Source organism: Paroedura picta, chromosome 4, assembly GCF_049243985.1.
Source record: "Paroedura picta isolate Pp20150507F chromosome 4, Ppicta_v3.0, whole genome shotgun sequence".
In the NCBI taxonomy this organism is placed as follows: domain Eukaryota; kingdom Metazoa; phylum Chordata; class Lepidosauria; order Squamata; family Gekkonidae; genus Paroedura; species Paroedura picta.
In genome coordinates, this window is record NC_135372.1 from 26,739,825 (window position 1) to 26,757,970 (window position 18,146).

Below are 18,146 nucleotides of genomic sequence, written 5' to 3' on the forward strand. Positions count from 1 at the left end.
CTGCGGCGCCCTGGCCAGGGAACAGCGGCGCCGCGGGCTCCAGTCGTGGCCCGACCTCTTGGCTCCGGGTGGAGGAGCCGGGCGCGAGCAGGCGCTCCGCCCCGGCCCGCCCCGCGCCCCGACGTGCCAAGAGGTGGAGACTCGCCGGGGAGGAGGAAGAGGGTCGGGTCACCGCCTCGGCTGCCCTCCGCCAGCCAACCTGACGGCACCCCGACTGGGCGGAGCCCCCGGCCGGCTCCCCTCCGCGCCAGCCCGGCCGCGCCACACCCCAGAGCTGCCCGGCACGGCCCCGACGGCGGCATGTCGGGCTTGGACTACCTGGCGGCCGAGTGCCTCGTGTCCATTTCCAGCGGAGCCCTGGTCCACCCGGTTGCCGCCGCCGCCCCCCAGGACGACCGGACGGCGCGGCCCGGATGCCGCGCCACGGCTCTCCAGCCCGACGGCCTCCACGCGTCGCCGCGGGCTTTCCAGGAGGGACCCCGGAGCGCCCCTAGCCCGGCCGCCGCCTTGCCCAGGAGGCACCGGTGCCCTTTCCAGGGCTGCGCCAAAATCTACGGGAAGTCGTCGCATCTGAAGGCGCATCTCCGGACTCACACCGGTAAGGGCGGCCCCGCATGACCTCCCAGTCCCGCGCCCCGGCTGGCTCGCCGGCGCCCACGTGGGGTCCGCGCCTCCCGCCAGCCGGGCCGGCTTGGATCCCGTCGATTTGGGGGAGAAGGGGTGGGGGGAGAAAGAAGAAAGCGTGCCCCCACGTGACTGCCGCGAAAGCGAAAGTACTTTTGCTGAATGGAGGAGTGGGGAGCGGAGGGAAGCCGTCCCCCTGCCCCCGCCCCGGACACGTGAAACCTGCGTCCGTCTGGCTCGGTGGAGCCTCCACGTCCCGAGGCCGTCTATCAGCGAACGGGGAGACTGCGGTTTCTCTGGTTTCCCGCTTGGGGGGGAGAGCCGTTTTAATTAACATTTTCCGTGGTGTGTTGGGGGGGAGGGCGATGCATTTTTCCAAACCCCCCTCCCCCCGGTTCCTTGGAAGATCTCGTCGAATCTCCAGTCCCGCCCACTCCCGGCTGGTTGCGCCGAGGCCGCGGCTGGGAGGTGTGGCCGGGCGCGGTGTGGCCCGATTGGGCTGTGGCCGCGTTTGGTGAGCGGGGCGGAGGCATGTCCTGCGTCCGGCCCCCGCCCTCTGATCTTGTGCAAAGTTTGGAGCGGGGGTAGTCAAACTGCGGTCCTCCAGATGTCCATAGACTACAATTCCCATGAGTAGCTGCCAGCATTCTCTGGCAGGGGCTCATGGGGATTGTAGTCATGGACATCTGGAGGGCCGTAGTTTGACTACCCCTGGTTTGGAGTGGGTGGGCGTTCCGTGGGCGGTGGGCTGATCGTGCCTGCATGGGCGCTTGGGGTGCCGCCGATTTAGGGTGACCCCGCGTGGTTTTCGAGGTAAGATCGGAACCGAGGTGGGTCGCCCTTGCTTGCTTTGGCGGCCTCCGGTCCAAAGAACTAGCTGCTTAGCTTAGAAAGGCGGCTTGGCGTCATGGCTAGGAGCGGTGGCCTCTAATGTGGAGAACCGCGTTGGATTAGCCCCCCCCCCCGCTGCCCATGCACCCACCTGGGTGACCTTGGGCCAGTCGCAGTTCCCTCAGAGCTCTCTCGGCGTCACCTATCTCACAAGGTGACTGCAGTGGGGAGAGGAAGGGTGGGCAGGTCTTCTCTGGAGTAAGTTCTAGGAAAGAGTGATCTTTCAGGACGCACACACAGGTTGACCATGGAAGTTGGGAGCTGTGGATAGCAGAGTTGGCTTTCGATATGGGCAGGGCTTGAGGGGGGGGGACCAATGGCATCGTAAAAAGGGGGAGGCTTAAATTTCATTCCATTGCTCAGGGTCCCTATGAGAAAGGAGGGGGGGAGAGAAACTTCTGAATACCATAACACATTTTTATCCTTTCCTCTGAGAAGTTCAGGGCGGAATACGGCCTTTTTGCCCTTTTCCATTTAACCTCACAACGATCCTGTGAGGTGGATTGGTTGGGGGAGAGAATAGCAGGCTCTGAGCTATGCAAGGAGGTCTATAGCAGACTGAGGATTTGAACTGAGACCCAATTCCCTGCACCAGGGAATTAATTTTTCCCTCTTTCTAAGTGGGCGAGTGAGTTCTGGGCAGCCATTTACAAGTTTCTAGTCCACAGGGTGTTTGGTTGTGCAGTGCTTCCGTCCGGGCACCAAGGAAGTACAGCCCGAGGAACGTGGCCGGGTTTTCAACTCCCAGACAAACAGGCAACGGAGAGAGTAACGGAGCAAGCCGGATTGGGTGTTGCCCTGACAAAGACTCTTCCACTGAACCGTGTGAAGTGTCTTCACTGCCTGGCGTGTGCCAAGGACTGGCCCATGCCATTAACGCCTTCGTAGGCAGAGGGTTGGGTTGGCAGCTGCCAGTCTTGCACTTACATACACACACAGAGGCTGAAAATCTTGTTTTTTTGGGGGGAGGCTGTTTACCCAAATGCCATCTGGTTTAAACAATGTGTTCCTCAAAACTTCTGTGCCCTGCTTGGTGGGGGTGGTGGTGGGGGGAGTTTTACATTGTGAACTTACTGCCTACCAACCATCTGTAGCCAACTGTCTGTTCACCAGGCAAGCTTGTGTAGGCCTTTGTGCGTGGTTGTGCATTCGGGCAGAATATCTCTGCAGCTGAGGTCTAGGGGTACCTGGCATAGCTTGGGCAGGCATGTGGAATGAGTCTTGAAAGGCATTTAATGTGGTGACCCTGTTATGAAAAGCCCATTCTGCACGTGTTGGATAATGCACTTTCAGTGTGCTTTTGCACCTGGGTGTAAACTGCACAGAGCTTTTATTCCAATCCCAAGTTGATTCAGTCCTTGCCGTCTACACAGAATGCGATTTCCGTTTTGATTTTGGGCTATTTAAATTTTCCTTCTGCAGCCAGAAAGATTGATCCGGAATGACCCTACCTTTATTGTGCGATATCTTATAGTGCTTTTAATGCTCAATATTTCAAGATTTGGATTGGGAAAGCAGGCTTTTTTGAACGTGGTAGAGATGCCCTGATTGGCCAAAGGTGGCCATGTGACAAGCTTGCCTTAAAGGAGAAGCCCCTAATTTCTCTCAACTTCTGTTGGTCTTGGATTTTTTCTCCCTCTGCCTTCTTCAATCCTCTCCCCCCCCTCCAAGAAAAGAAAGAAGCTCCCTGCTTGGCTCCTCTCCCCCCCTTCAAGAAAAGAAAGAAAGAGGCTTGGCTCCCCCCCTTCTGAACTACCCTAATCACGTGCAGAACACTTTCCTGTTTCAATGGGGGGGGGAGAGGAAGACCCGAGTTCAAATCGATCTGAATTCAACAGGATTGACAATGGAATAAACAAAGTAAGTGCAGATTCTGTCCTGGATTTACTTCTAAAGAGCATTATCCAATGTATGCAGAATGAAAGTCTTGGTGAAGAGGCAATTTGTTGTTCTCATGCTTGGTGTAGAGGTTAAGAGTGGGGGCTTTGAAACTGGCGAGCAAGGTTTGATTCCCTGTTCCTCCACATGCAGCCAGCTGGGTGACTGTGAGGACAGGCTAGTTCCTTACAGTGTCTTTGGGCTCATCACAGGCCTGATAGGGCTGTGCCAGCCCCACCTGTCTCACAGGGTGCCTGTTGTGGGGAGAGGAAGGAAAGGCCATTGTAAACAGCTCTGAGACTGCTCCTGGTAGAGAAAAGTGGGATATAAAAAACAACTCTTCTTGAATACTGGGCTTGCCGTGAGGCTTAGTAGGGGCAGCAGGCCAGTCACATTGGAAAGAGAGGCAGTTTTTGCAGCTCTCATGCCTATGTGGATCAGTGAATTCTGAAGAAAACCTGGCACATGATACTGGACAAAAGCAAGCTGGAAAAGGGACAGGAGCAGTCTATCTGAGCAATAATAATTTGGGATTTCTTGAAACATCCAGCTTTTGTCATGCATGTAACCCCAGAGGAGCCCTGTATGTATAGAACGGGAGTCCAGCACTTGATATAAGGGGGATAACCCACTGTATTTATATTTTGTAATGAAAGACAAAAGCATGAGGTTGAGGGAAGAGGGGAGAGAAAGAGAGATCCCTCCCTGCCCCATTCAGATGTGGGGTGGCTTAAATATTACATTGTAAAATGGGAATCCTGTGCCCAAACCCCATGTATTTTAAATCTGACATGTTTTCATGGTAACCTGACTTTTGCAAATAGGCTAGAATTTAGAGAGATGGCGGGCAGTAGGTCTAAGGACCATGGAAGGTAAGTCCTTTGCATGTTGTTGGATTAACTTGTGGAACTCCTTGCTAGATAGAGGACAACCAGTGTGTAGTATTGGGATAGAGTGGCAGGTTGGGAGCCTGGGCGGCTTGGGTCTGAATTCTCAGGTGCCCCAGGGAAGCTTTTGGGGTGAATTTGGGCAAGTTACAAATGCCCAGTGCGGCTTGCCTCATGAGGTTGTTGTTTGAGTTCCATCCAGGGAGAACAGCAGAGTACGAATGAATGAATGAATGAATGAATGAATATACAGTGTCCTCACTGTCCAAGATGGCCTTTCAAAGGATCCAGGCAGATTTAGGAAGGAGGAGGAAGAAAGCTCTGACCCCGGATGGCCCAGGCTAGCCTGATCTTGTCAGATCTTGGAAGCTAAGCAGGGTTGGCCCTGGTTAGTATTTGGATGGGAAACCATGAAGGAATCTCAGAATCGCATACAGAGCTGGAAGAGACCACAAAGAGCCAATCCAGTCCAGCCCCCCACTTTAAAAATGCACACGCTTGACATGCTTATCCAGTTTCCCCCTAAAACTGTCTATTGAAGGAGATTTCACCCTCTGAGGCAACATGTTCCATCTATGAACAGCCCTCACCGTCAGAAAATGATTCTTAGTATTTAAGCGAAACTTCCTTTCCTGTAATTTGAACCCATCTTTGTCTCTAAAGCTGCAGGAAACTAATTGGCCCCCTCTTGAACATGTCCACCGTTTCTGTAGTTAAACACAGCTCTCCTCTTGTCCCCTGCCCTCTTCTTCTCCAGTCCACACAGACCCAGCTCTCTCCACCTCTCCTCGTAAGGCGTGGATTCCAGCCCCACTCACCCTTCCCTGAACACGCTCCAACTTGCCAAGATCCTTCTTGAACTGCAGCACCCAGAACTGGACACAAGATTCCACATGAGGTCTAACCAATGCAGAATAGAGTGGGGTTATGACTTCCCTTGCTCTCTAGGTTCTAGGCTCCTAGCAAGGCAGCCTAGTATCACATTGGCCTTCTTAGCTGCCACATCACACTGTTGGCTCCTATTCCACTTATGGCCCACCAGAACTCCTAAGTCCCTTTCACATATACCACTAGCGAGTCAGGTATTTCCCATCTTATATTTATAGAAACACGCAATGCATAAACATTCGTTGGAGTATATCTGGCTTGATAGTGATCCATGTGATCACTATCCTAGGAGATCTGTGGGACAATAAGTGGAATAGGAGCCAACAGGGCAATAGGACAGCTAAGAAGGAAGCCCAGGGTTGCAAATGGCAAATCACCTCTGTTACAGCAACCTGTGAGGTTCCCATGAGTCAGCTCTGCCTTGCTGGGAGGGGGGGGAAAGGGAGAGTTCTGTTTCTGGCTGATGGCCGTTACCAAAAGCATCTAAATGGATCCTCCGGAGGATGTGTGCTTCTGAATGCCATAAAGCAGTGGTCCCCAACCTTTTTGAGGCTGGGGACTGGCAGGGCAACTGCCCGCCTGTGCATGCTGCGCATGCGCATCCGCATGCGCGGCACTTTCGTGCATGCACAATTTCGGCCGTGCATGGCGCATGTCCGCATGCGCAGCCCGGCCACACATGCGCGATGCGCGAACGCGGCCCTGATTCCCTCTCCCCCCTTCCCGCAGTAAGAAGCTTCCCGGGCCGCAAGCTTGCAACCTGGGAAGTTTTTTACTGCGGGGGGGGGCGGGGAGAGGGAGCCGCGGCCTGGCACCATGGCCTTCGCGGCCCGGCACCGGGCCGCAGCCCGCGGGTTGGGGACCACTGCCATAAAGCCATCCGGACTCTTCTTCTACTGTTAGGCCTTCTGGAGCATCATCGGTATTGTGATTCCTGAAACAACCTCCTGAGCTGGGGAAAAAGCAGTCAGATCCTGGGATATTTGGGCCAAGGAGTTCTGGACCACTTCACACGGTGATTCAAACCCTCGACTCGGAGGGAGGGGAGGATCTTCCTGGGCAGCTGCCGTTGGTTGTGGCAAAGCAGCTGGCAGTTTGGCTAGAGGTGTTGGGCGGCTCGGCTGTTCAGCACCGTGGTAAAAAAGGTTCCTGTACGGCATTCAAGTGACAGCATAGTCTGAGCCCAGTGGCACCTGTAAGACCAACAAAGTTTCATTCTGGGTGTCAATGCACTAGTGTGCATGCACACCTTTTCTGCCACAAGAGCTTATACCCAGAATTAAACTTTATAGGTCTTAAAGATGCCGCTGGACTTTGTTCTCTTCCTTCAGTCCCGCACGGCTGCCCACCTGAACCTGTCTCCCTTACCTGGAATGAGTTAGGACAATTTGCCTGTGCAGATTGGACAACAGGTTACAAAAATATATAAGCACTTATTGTGCGTGGCTTAAAAAAAATTCTTTAAAGTTAAAAACACATACAAAGCCCATAGGGCATTCTTGAAAAATTATCACGTGCCATGTGTACAATCTTAGGTCTTAGACCTGGCGTGTTTCGACCCTCACTGGGTCTTCCTCACAGGTCTAATTTTGACACCCCTCCATGGATAAAATATAAAATACATAAATTATGAGAAATTTTGTAGCGTGCCCAAATCAAGCAAAATGAATCAGATGGAAAATGTCCATTTATCAGATGATAGTCCCCTTCTTTCAGGCTGCCAAGAAATTCTGATGTGTCCCCATGAAATCAGCACACGTACAGAGGCAGGTGAGGGTCAAAACCCACCAGGTCTTAAGACCAAAGATTGTACAGTGCACATGATAATTTTTCAACAATGGCCTATGAGCTTTGTGTGTGTTTTTAACCTTAAAGAATTTTTCGAAAAGCTGCGCACAATAAACGTTTATACGTTTTTGCTACCTGTCGTCCAATTTGCACGCACATCTGACATCTCAGGTCCTAACTCATTCCAGGTAGGTTTTTCATTTTATATTCCTTTCCCTGCCAGGGATTCTCTGCTGGGCTGCTTGTCTGTGGTTCTGCCTCCACCCTTATGATGTGTGCGCAGCCTTTTGTGTTCCCTCTGTGCTTTCTTGTTGAGAGACAAAGGCAGGACTCTCCCCCTTTGCTCCCCTCCCTTTCTCCTCCCTCCACAGATGGCATTGACTCATCCTGGCAAGATGAGATGCCCACAGCCTCCCTGAGGACCTCTGGGGCCCACCTCGGCAGGGAAATCTGGTGTGCCTGCTATGCGTATATGTATGTGGGAGAGCTGGTGCTTTTGGGATTAGCCGTGCCCACTGGGAACCATGTTCTCCTCCTCTCCTTTGGCAGGAGAAGAAACCAGAATGTTTCCCAGCAGGGCAGGATTCTTAGGTGGGAAAAAAGTGGATCATGGCATGTAAATTCACGCATATTCAGCAGGGTGTAGTGGGTAAGGCTGCATTTACAACAGTTAGCATCTTGTGTGTTTGTTTTTTATTATAACCTCAGCCCTGCCTTCTAGGACCTCAGGGCAACGTTCTCGCCTCTTCCATTTCTGTTTTTTCAACGCCCCCCCCCCCCCCACGAAAGGTAGGTTAGGCTGAGAGAGAGCAGTGCCATCTCCTGTGAATTTTGCACACAAGTAGGGATTCCACTGTGATATTTTTTGGAGCTGCACTGTGCTAGTTGCTTGCGGTAACAGGAGGCTTTAAAGCCTTATATAAGAGTTGGTTTTTTATACCCTGCTTTTCACCTGGCCTGCTGCCCTTACTAAGCCTCTCCGCAAACCTGCAAATTCAAGAAGAAGAAGAGTTGGTTTTTATATCCCACTTTTTGCAACCTGAAGCAGATTAGGAAAACCTTTCCCTTCTTCTCCCCACAACAGACACCTTGTGAGGTAGGTGGGGCTGAGAGAGCTCTAAGAGAACTGCCCTGCGAGAACAGCCCTAAGAGAACTGTGATTGGCCCAAGGTCACCCAGCTGGCTGCAGGTGGAGGAGGATTGGGGAATCAAACCCACTTCACCAGATTAGAAGCTGCTGCTCTCAACCACCACACCATGCTGGCGCTCTGAGGGAGTGCGTTTATGACTTGTAATCTTTACATCAACCACAGAAGGTAGGGCAATATTATCACATGCAGCAGATTCTGGGTTGAGGTGGGGTTGCGATTTGGATAATGCATGGCTTGCCAGAGAGCACTTGGCAAAAGGCAAAGAAAAAAGTAGTGCACCTTTCAGAGCTCCCACAGACACCCAAGGATTCCTGGCTGGTAATCTCTGCTTTGAAACTTTGCTTTTGGCGTGTGAATGAATAGGAATAGGAATCTGCTCTCTCCTCCCTGACCTCAGACAAATTCACTTCTTGCTTTGTGTATGTGTGTTGATCCACTTTTTAAAACTCTACCTGGAGTGAAGGTTTGCAAGGCCAGACCAGTGATATAGAGATGAGACAGCCAGCTTCTTAGAATGGGCCTCTGTGTTTTATGAGTGACTGTGATAATTTAATTGTATCCTGTGCAGGCAGCAGAATTACTATCCCCAGCCCCAGAGGACACAGATGAGCAGGAGACTAGGTTAAGGCATGCAGAGATGTGGTAGGCCGCCTCCTTTCTGAGTGGTAACTTTGGGGTTTGCAGAAGACATTAATAATCTGTGCTTTTCCTGGCACAGACCTTAAAGATTTGCTGGGAAGCCTTAGGGTCCAGTCCTTTTTAACCTGGGCACATCCCTTCCATCTGGTTGTTTGCCCCCAGGCATTAGAAGGTAGACTGCCTCTAGAATCATAGAATAACTAGTAGATAAGCCTGCTGTGGCCGAAATGCAGCGGGCGCTAGTGGGGCTGGGGAGTTCAGTGGCGCGGCTCTCTGGGGCCAGGCCTCAGACCGAAGGGCGCGCGCGGGGCGACCAGTGAGGCGGCGAGACTGTTGGACGGGGGCCGGGGCGCTGCGGCCTACCTGGATGTCTGGAGGTGGGCCGGCGGTGTGCGGCGTGGACGGCAGGAGGCAGGTGCTGGCGGGAGGCTGGAGCGCGCGGCGGGGTGGCAGCGACAGAGAAGGGTGCTCCGTGGTGGGAGCTGGCAGTGGCTGGGGCAGGGCCACGGGAGAAGCGACGCTGGGCGGTGGCGGCTGCATGCGTCCTCGGGCAAGCCATATTGGGTGCGGGTGGGGTGGAGGGCAGCCCGCGGTGACGGCTCCGTGTAACGTGGTGGCGGGTGCCGGCGAGGGCCGTTGTCGTGTGCGGGGGCCAGTGGGGAGGCTTGAGGCTGGTGGTGGTGGGCACGGCGGCACTGGTGGCACAGGCACGGCGGCTGGGCGCTCCTGTCCCCGCAGGCAGGCGGCAACCTGCGGCGTTGAGGATAAGCGAGGGAATGGCAGCGGGCTGCGGCGTCTGAGCGAACTGGGAGGGGGGTGGATTCGTCAGTCCGGGGGAAGGGGCCTATCGGCACCCTTCCTCATCCTGGACAGGGCCTGCCGACGGAGCCCTTACTCTTTTATTTTATCCGCTCCGCTAGGAGCGGTTAACGATAGAGTTGCAAGGGACCTCATGGGTCATCTAGGCCAGTGGTCCCCAACCTTTATGAGGCTGGGGACCAGCAGGGCATCGGGCCGCGCCCGCGGGGACCGCGGGCGCACGGTCCACGGCCATGCGAAGGGTCGTGCCCGTGAGCCACGCCCGCGGATCGGGCCGCATCCGCGAGCCACGCCCGCGGATCGGGCCACACCCCCGGGCCGCGCCCGTGGATCGGGCCGCACCCGTGGGCGCGGCCCGGCCCTGATTCCTTCTCCCCGCCCACTTGCAGTAAGAAGCTTCCCGGGCCGCAAGCTTGCGGCCCGGGAAGTTTTTTACTGCGGGGGGGGGGCGGGGAGAGGGAGCTGCGGCCCGGCGCCAGGCCGCGGCCCGCAGGTTGGAGACCTCTGATCTAGGCCAACCCTCTGCACAATGCAGAACACTCACAACTCTGTCGCTCATCCACTGCAACCTGCCACCCCATTAAGGCTTCATAGAATCAGCCTCTCCATCAGGTGGCTATCCAGCCTCTGTTTAAAAATTTCCAGAAATGGATAACCCGCCACCTCCCGAGGAAGCCTGTTCCACTGAGGAACCGCTCTAACTGTCAGGAACTTCTTCCGGATGTTTAGACGGGATTTCTTTTGAATTAATTTAATCCCATTCGTTCTGGTCTGTGCCTCTGGGGCAAGAGAGAACAACTCTGCTCCATCCTCCATATGGCACCCTCTGTTTATGAAGGTTCTGCCAAGGTGAACTGTGACCTTTCTCTCCCCTCTGCAGGTGAGCGGCCTTTCCCCTGCAGCTGGCCCGGCTGCCAGAAGAGGTTCGGCCGATCCGACGAGCTGGCCCGTCACTTCCGCACCCACACCGGGGAGAAGCGCTTTGCCTGCCCACTCTGCGAGAAGCTCTTCACGCGCAGTGACCACCTGACCAAGCACGCCCGGCGCCATCCTGCCTTCCAGCCGGGCATGGTCCGCCGGCCCCACTGCTACAGCGCATCCCCCAGTGACTCAGTCGCAAGCAGCTTGGCGGGAAGCCCCATTCCGGACAGCCCCGCCTCGGACAGCCCTGCTCCTTGAACTGCTGGAGGGCAGGAGCCCTGATACACCTGGTGCTCCCCAAACGGCTTGGGAAGACCCCATCCTGAACTGTGGAAGACCCCAGGGAGCCGTTCTCCACAGGAGAGCTTTGTGATCCAATTTACTCCCCCCCCCCCCCGGTTTGGAGCTGCTCGAGTGAGATCTCCGACATAAGCACACCAAGCAGAAAGAATATTTCTCATCAAAGTTCCTTTCTCCCTCTTCTTCGGCTGATGACTTTTGGTTTGGAGTCTTCCCAAGTTGCTTCGTGTTTGAGACTCCCCAGTTCTGCAACTAATGTCCTGATCATGAGGATTTTTAACCTGCCCTTTGTCATCATGTTCAGCTTTCTACAACTCCCAGACTGGACCATTTCCTCGGCATTTGAGAACAGAAGACCCAGTGCTCTGTTTCCAACGGTGGCCAGTCCCAAGCTGGAGCTGCCCGGAAAGTGTTGTTCCTAGCACCAAAGGTATTCTGCCCCTGAATGCGGAGGCTCCATTTTTCACTGTCATGACTGGTAGCGATTGATGGACAACATCACCACCCTTCCTGGATGGGTCAAATCTTTTTAAACAGAACCCCCTTTTCGTCCTGAATTCTGTTGACTGTTTAGATATCGAAAGAATTTCAAATGTGAGACCGTTTCATCTGCCGAACTGAGCAAAACTTGGCTACCCCGTTTCCTTCTCCCTACCTTCCAGAATTGCTCCCCTGTGGTTTGAATGTCCGCATTTTCCCACCCACCAAGGGAAGGATGAATGGAGCGTGTGGTTGGTTTGTGCCCCAGGATGTATCTCAATGGTACTTATTCTGTGCTAACTGATGCCAGTTGTAAATAATTTCCCCCCCTTGTCTTGAGAGGTGAAGTTTTTAACGGGTATGGTGGCTGTTGTCTTTTTGTGTGTTTTTTTTAAATAATCTGCTTATTTTTATTAAAAGTGTAAAACTGCGTGAATGTCAGCAGTGGGGTGGGGTTGCCCTATGCCCACTTATGGTGAGAGACCTGCGGGTGATTTGTACCTTCAGCAAACAGACACAGGGGTGCGAGGGGGGGGGGATGTCCTGGGGAGGGGTCATTGTCCTGGGTAGGGGGCAATTAAAAAGGAAAATAAGTCCTTGTCAGTTTATAGCAGTCGTTCTCAGCCTGAGGGTTGGGACCCCTTTGGGCGCGGGTAGTCAAACTGCGGCCCTCCAGATGTTCATAGACAATTCCCATGAGCCCCTGCCAGTGGATGCTAGCAGGGGCTCATGGGAACGGTAGTCCATGGACATCTGGAGGGCCGCAGTTTGACTACCCCTGCCTTTGGGGGTCGAACAACCTTTTCACAGGGGTTGTGGCAGGGCGAGCAGCTTGGCTGGGGGTGGGGTGGGGTAGCATTGCCACGAGATCGGCATGGTGGGACAAGAGGCAGAACTGAACTGAGAAACCCCGGAAAATACCCAATTTATATACAATCATGAACAATGGATCTTCATGTCATTGGTCAGTTTCGGTTTAATTTCTGTGAAGGAACACTTGCCTAATTTTATGATTGGGGGGTCACCACAACATGAGGAACTGTATTAAAGGGTTGCAACATTAGGAAGGTTGAGAGCCACTGGTTTACAGGAAGTTCCTGGAGATCCTGGTGATTCCTATGGATAATATACAAAAAAGGATACACAGAATTGAGCAATAGGAAAAACCGCCATCCGTGCATTGCTGGCTGTAGAAATAATATGAAGGTGTGTCGAAGAAAGGTTCTTCATACAGTTGTCCGCTTAGATTTTCTTTATCCTTAACTTCAGGTACAGTTTCTGGTTGTTGTGGAGTGGCAAGCAGCTAGTGCAGTGTGTTTCAACATCCATGAAGCTAACGAAGATAATTTTCTGGAGTGCTGCAAGTCAAAACAAGCTGAACTGGAAACTAACAAGAAAATCTTTGAAGAACTTTTCTCCAAGATGTCTGTATGATTCCTAGAGGTAGCCAGACGTATAAGACAGCTCTAGGAATTGCTAGGATCTTGTAGGGATAGAACTTCCTGTAAGTCGATGAGACCTTAGTTTCCAACCTGGATGCTCCCCCACCAACCCTGTCACCAGTTGCAAATCTGGAAGATAGCTGAGGCTTAATAGCTTCAGTGTGAGGAGAGTGGTGCTGGAGGAGGTCCCTGGCCCGAGGGAGATGTGCCTGGCCTTGACCTGGGTCAGGGCCTTTTTGGTCCTGGCTCCAGTCCTGGTGGAATGAACTCCTGGGTGAGCTGCGGGCCATGATGGAACTGTCTCGGCTCCAGAGGGCCTGCAAAACATACTTTTCTGCCAGATCTTCAGTCAAGGCCAGAGAAGTGCGATCCTGCCCCCCCCCCCCCGACTTTGCCTGCTGGGGAATATGTATGAATGAGTCTGTGAGCCAAGCGGTGATAATTTGGTTGCTGCCAGGGAGGGGTTTATAGAGTTTTAATGGGGGCGTGGGATTTTTAGGCTTGTATGGGGGTGTTGTATGATGATTGTCGATTGTGACCCACTACGAGCCATGAATTGAAACATAAATGAATAAGGAAAGGAGCTTCCCCCTCACCCACTGAAGCCTTCTTTGACCACCCAAATGGTGCTGCTTTAGCTCAGTGGAGTTGAAGGAAGGGCTCATGGTGCAGACCAGGAGTCTGCTGCAGGAGGTAGGAATCAGGCAAAAAAATGGCTTTCCCCTCTTCAGCTGAAGGGGAGGAGCTGCTTGAAATACGGGTCGAATGGGTGTGGCCAGGCTGCAGCCAATCGGGAGCAAATCACGTTTCCTAGCATGAGTTGAAGAGCATCAAAGCACTTTTTTGCACAAGGGGCCATGCCTTTGGCAACCCCTGGAAAATCAGAGATTAATTTTTCTAAAGACTGAATTCTGGTGCCTGGGTGTGATGGCAGAGGCCCCATGGGTATGCCTGATTTCCAGAGAGCTAGTGCTCAGAAATTAGGGTCCTGTTCTTCATGTGGAACATTGTCGCACTCTTTGCAGCTGTCTGCTTTTGGGAATTTTAATGTTTCGTGCAGGATGAGGTCCGTTCCCTAGGTGTTGCCTTTTTTGAAGCAAGGCCAGTGGTGCCTGAATGTGGAGATGGCCATTCACAGACGTTTTTATATAATGGCAACAGCTGGAATCTTCTAAAAAAGAAATCAGTGGGGTGGGGAGAATAACCAATTAGAATAAGGGTTTGCCCAAAAATTCATGCACAGAGCCAGCAACTGTGGGTCTGGCCAACCGTTACTCTCCCCAAAATAAATGCCTATGCAAATAATGGCTTGATGTATAATAATTTCTACAAATGTTGTTGTTCAAAGTCTTTTACTTCAGTCCATTGCTTGCAGCGTACAGGTAAATCAAGACAGTCATTTCTGTCAATATGACTTTTCTCAGTTTGAAGCCTGAGGGATGAATGTAGGTTAAGCTGCGATAAACTTCTAATGCCTTTTGGAAACCTCTTTCTGGAGTGTGTGAGAAATTTTATATGCGTTATATCCATTGAGAAAAGTCACATTGACCATTTACGGACTAGAGGTTTTATGCCGGGCTGCAGGCTGGAGTTTTAGCCGTGGCAGGTTGCCCCACTTCTTCCTGCACCCACACGGGGGAGCATTTGGCCTGGTGCGCCTCATCCGCCCGGATTTGTGCTCCTGCACGGGAGCTGGGGCAGTGAAGTTCCCAGTGCGTAAACGGTCATTGACAGTAACAATCGTCTTGATTTATTTATTTACCTGTACACACTTCGAGCCATGAACTGAAGTAAAAGACTGGACAACAACATTTGTAGAAATTATGATACATCAAGCCATTATTTGCATAAGCATTTATTTTGGGGAGAGTAACCGTTGGCCAGACCCACAGTTGCTGGCTCTGTGCATGAATTTTTGGGCAACAGGGTACTTGAGAAAACTCACTGCAAGTATTGGGTGACCAAAATGTCTGGGGCTGGTTTAGTCAGATAAATTTTGGTTGGGGCAGTATTAAGAGAATCTGATGAACCCCAGGGTTTAGTGCCCAGCAATTCTTCCTGACATCCCCAGGTCAGGCAAGCTGTGGTATCCCCACGCTTTGAACTTGAGATTCATGGATTTTGTAAAGCAGGCCATATTTCTCAGAGTGAGAGTTGCTACCAAAAGTGCACTGCCTGGCTCAGAGATACAAACCATGGGGAAAAGACAGACCTGGAGAGGAATAGAAAATTGGGGGGGGGGGAGATTTTTTTCTTAAGTTTGCCAGCTTCCACAAGTAGCTTTCCCTCTGCATGCAACACAAGAAGTCCCTGGATTTAAGGGGGACATCAAAATGTTAGCACAACACTGTCAGAATTCCAAAGTCGCCCACAGGCTAAAAAAAGACTGCAGACCCCTAATTTAGCTTTTAGATTTGAGGCCCAAAGTGCCACAGAGACCAACAAAACATGCCTTAGAAAGCATTTTTTTTTCCTTTTAACAGCTGATGTAATTTAGGGTGTCTTAAAAAAAATGTTCTTCCACATTCCCAGTTTCTCCTTGGAAGTTCTTTGTTATGATCTGTGCTTCCCCAGTTGCACTGGCACTGGTCTGAGGACCAGGTTGGATTCAAGGGTTGGTTCTCACTTTGAGAGCCCTAAATGGCCAGGGACTTTTTAATCTACCGGACTACCTCTTCCATTTTGTGCCGCAAAGAATATTATTATTCTAGCAAAAAACATCTGCTTAGGATCCCTGGCCCCAAGGATGTTAAAGCTGCCTAGTGGAATACTCCGCCAAATGAGACCAGGGATCTTAAACAATTCTGCAGGTGCTGCAAGATACAGGTTGTTCTGCCATGCCTATAGTTGAGGCCTAGAAGCACCTTCTAAAGTTGCTGGCTTCCCAGCTAATTCAATCTGAAGGAATTTTATTATTTCTCACCCATTTTTCACTTGAGGAAGGGATGGCTTGAATTAATTGCTTTAATATTATTAATTAAAAAAAAATAAACCTTAATTTTTAATTTCAATTTTTATTTTAATCCTCTTGTAAGCCACCTTGAGCCTCCAAGGAAGGGTGGAGTATAAATGCAAAAATAAAATAAGTGAATGTTAATATGTTGGGAATAGTATATTCCCCCCAAGGTCTTCATATCTCACAGGTTGCTTGCCCAAATAGAATAGGAAGGGGGAGAAGGAATCTCCAACTTCTGGGAAAAGAACAGAATATAGCACCAGCTGTTCTGAACCCTGCATAAAATCCCATGCGTGCATGTGGAACAATGTAGAAGCAGCCATTATTCCCACATGCTTTTCTGGTAGTGTGTGTACGTGTGTGGGGGAATTTCAGTGACCATTCTGCCTGGCTATGAATTCCAAGTTGCAAACATTTGAAAGAGGTACGTAGATATGTAGATGTATGTATGTCGATATCCTCTGCCCCGGCACAAGGTATTTTTCAAAGCAAGGATCAAGTTGTATTGGCAAGCTTTAGAAAAGGGACCGGAGTACTAGAGCTCTATTTGTTTTTGATGAGATTTAATGGGTTCCACATGTCCTTGTCCTGTATGAGGTGCAGGATGAGAGGTGTGGGGAGCGGTGGTGCGGTGATGCATTTCCATGTGCAAGGAGCACTTCATTCCGTGTGCCTAGCATCATTTGTGTGTATCATTTTCATGGATGGAAAAGTCACCTCATGAGGCAGTAGCATCAGGGGTACTTTAAATGGGTCACATCAGTCCTTAACATATAATTTTACTTTAAAATAGCCATAATTTGGGCGGAGGAGCTATGAGCACCCAGGGCTTCTGCTTTAATCACTTTAATTGCTAAGCTCTGGTCATTCCCTAGGAATGACTGAATGAATGTGTTAATATTTACCTGGTAATGAGTTCAGAATCTGTTGTTGTTTTTCTTTTTAGAGCCTGTATATCTGGATTTGTAGATTGCTGGGTACTGTGTAGAGTCCCAAGTGGGTATTTTTCCAAGTCTGCGTGTTCCTTTTTTTATATATAAGCACTGAAAATCTTGTGTATTTTTCTCAAGTGAGGTTTTTAATTTTTAAAAGTTGTATTTTAATTTGTTGTGTCTGTGTGTTGTTTCTGGACAGAATGATCTCATCCCTTGCTCACACGCTATTTACTCAGGAATAACACCGATAGAATGCATTGGGACAGCTAAGTAAGCCTGTGATCCTGTGTGCATTATTCACATGTCTGCTCCAAGCCAGATATGTATTGGCTTGCAACCCTATCTCTCAGTGAGGGAAGGTTTCACTCTGCACATGGTCAGAGGCTCAGCTTGAAGCATTAGCAGTTCTGAAGGTGAAACATATCTTCATTGTTCATCTCCCCTGCCAAATAATTTACTTGGGTTTGCCACCTTCTTTACCCTAACTAGGTTCTTATCCTTTTAAAGTACAGTAGCACCTTTAAGACCAACAAAGATTTATTCACGGTGTGAGCTTTCAAGTGCAAGCACTCTTTGTCAGACTAAGAACTGACCATCATAATAGTAGGAATATATAAGCAAAAGTTAATCCTGTTACAATAGTAAACTGTGTCACAGCATCCAAACACAGCCACATGATAACTCCCTGCCAAACTAGCCAATCAAACCCCTCGAACCCATTTGTAGTTGACAAAGATATATCAGGAATAAAACTGTCATGGCTCACACCCTACTATTTACTGTTGGCCCATCTGTCTCCATACCAGTGTGAAACTTTTTTACAAGTAGAAGCTAAGCTGGCAGCTGTGCCACAGTTTACTAATGTAATAGGATTAACTTTTGCTTATATATTCCTACTGTTATGATGGTAGTTCTTAGTCTGAGGAAGAGTGCTTGCACTCGAAAGTTCATGCCTTGAATAAATCTTTGTTGCTACTGGACGCTGATTTTATTGTGCTACTTCAGACCAACATGGCTACTCATTTGAATCTATCCTTTTAAAGTACAATTAGCATTGGTAGAAGGGACTCCTGTCACTGCAAAGAAAGACAAATCCTGTAGCGGTAGAGTTTTTAAAGCAGAAATGCCCTCCCAGAGAAAAGTTGGCAGCCTTGCTGTTGGAGTTTGTCAGGTGGCTTGAGTTAAGGGGTACCCTGATGGATTAGGGGTTATGTGAGAGCTCCCCAGGGGTTATGGAGCCTTTTCCAGTGGTTTGGATGGTCACTGTCATCTCTAGATGTCAGTGGAACCCACTTCCCCTGTTGCTCTTCGGGCCTGGTCTCTTTCTCCACAATGAAAACGGTCAGTGATCGCTTGATTGGCAGGCTCCTACATCTTATTTCTGTGCCCACTTCTGTTCCTCAAAGCCTGCAAAGCATCTCATGGGTTCCTTCATGGTCAAAATGCTGAACAAGGTTGGATTAGATCAATGGTCCATCTAGCATCCTCTTCCACAGAGTTATAAGTTTGTTTTCAAAAGGGTATTGTGGAATTTTCACTACCATTTA

The 18,146-nt window shown here is 50.7% G+C and overlaps 1 protein-coding gene across 1 annotated transcript; it reads left to right on the forward strand.

Moving 5' to 3' along the window:
* The first annotated feature begins 113 nt into the window (after nucleotides 1-113).
* Nucleotides 114-11,696, forward strand: KLF16 (KLF transcription factor 16). The gene is made up of 2 exons (XM_077332051.1): nucleotides 114-598; nucleotides 10,446-11,696. Exons 1-2 carry the CDS (start codon nucleotides 301-303, stop codon nucleotides 10,742-10,744), a joined length of 597 nt encoding a protein of 198 aa, XP_077188166.1. The 5' UTR covers nucleotides 114-300; the 3' UTR covers nucleotides 10,745-11,696.
* Nucleotides 11,697-18,146: the final 6,450 nt, after the last annotated feature.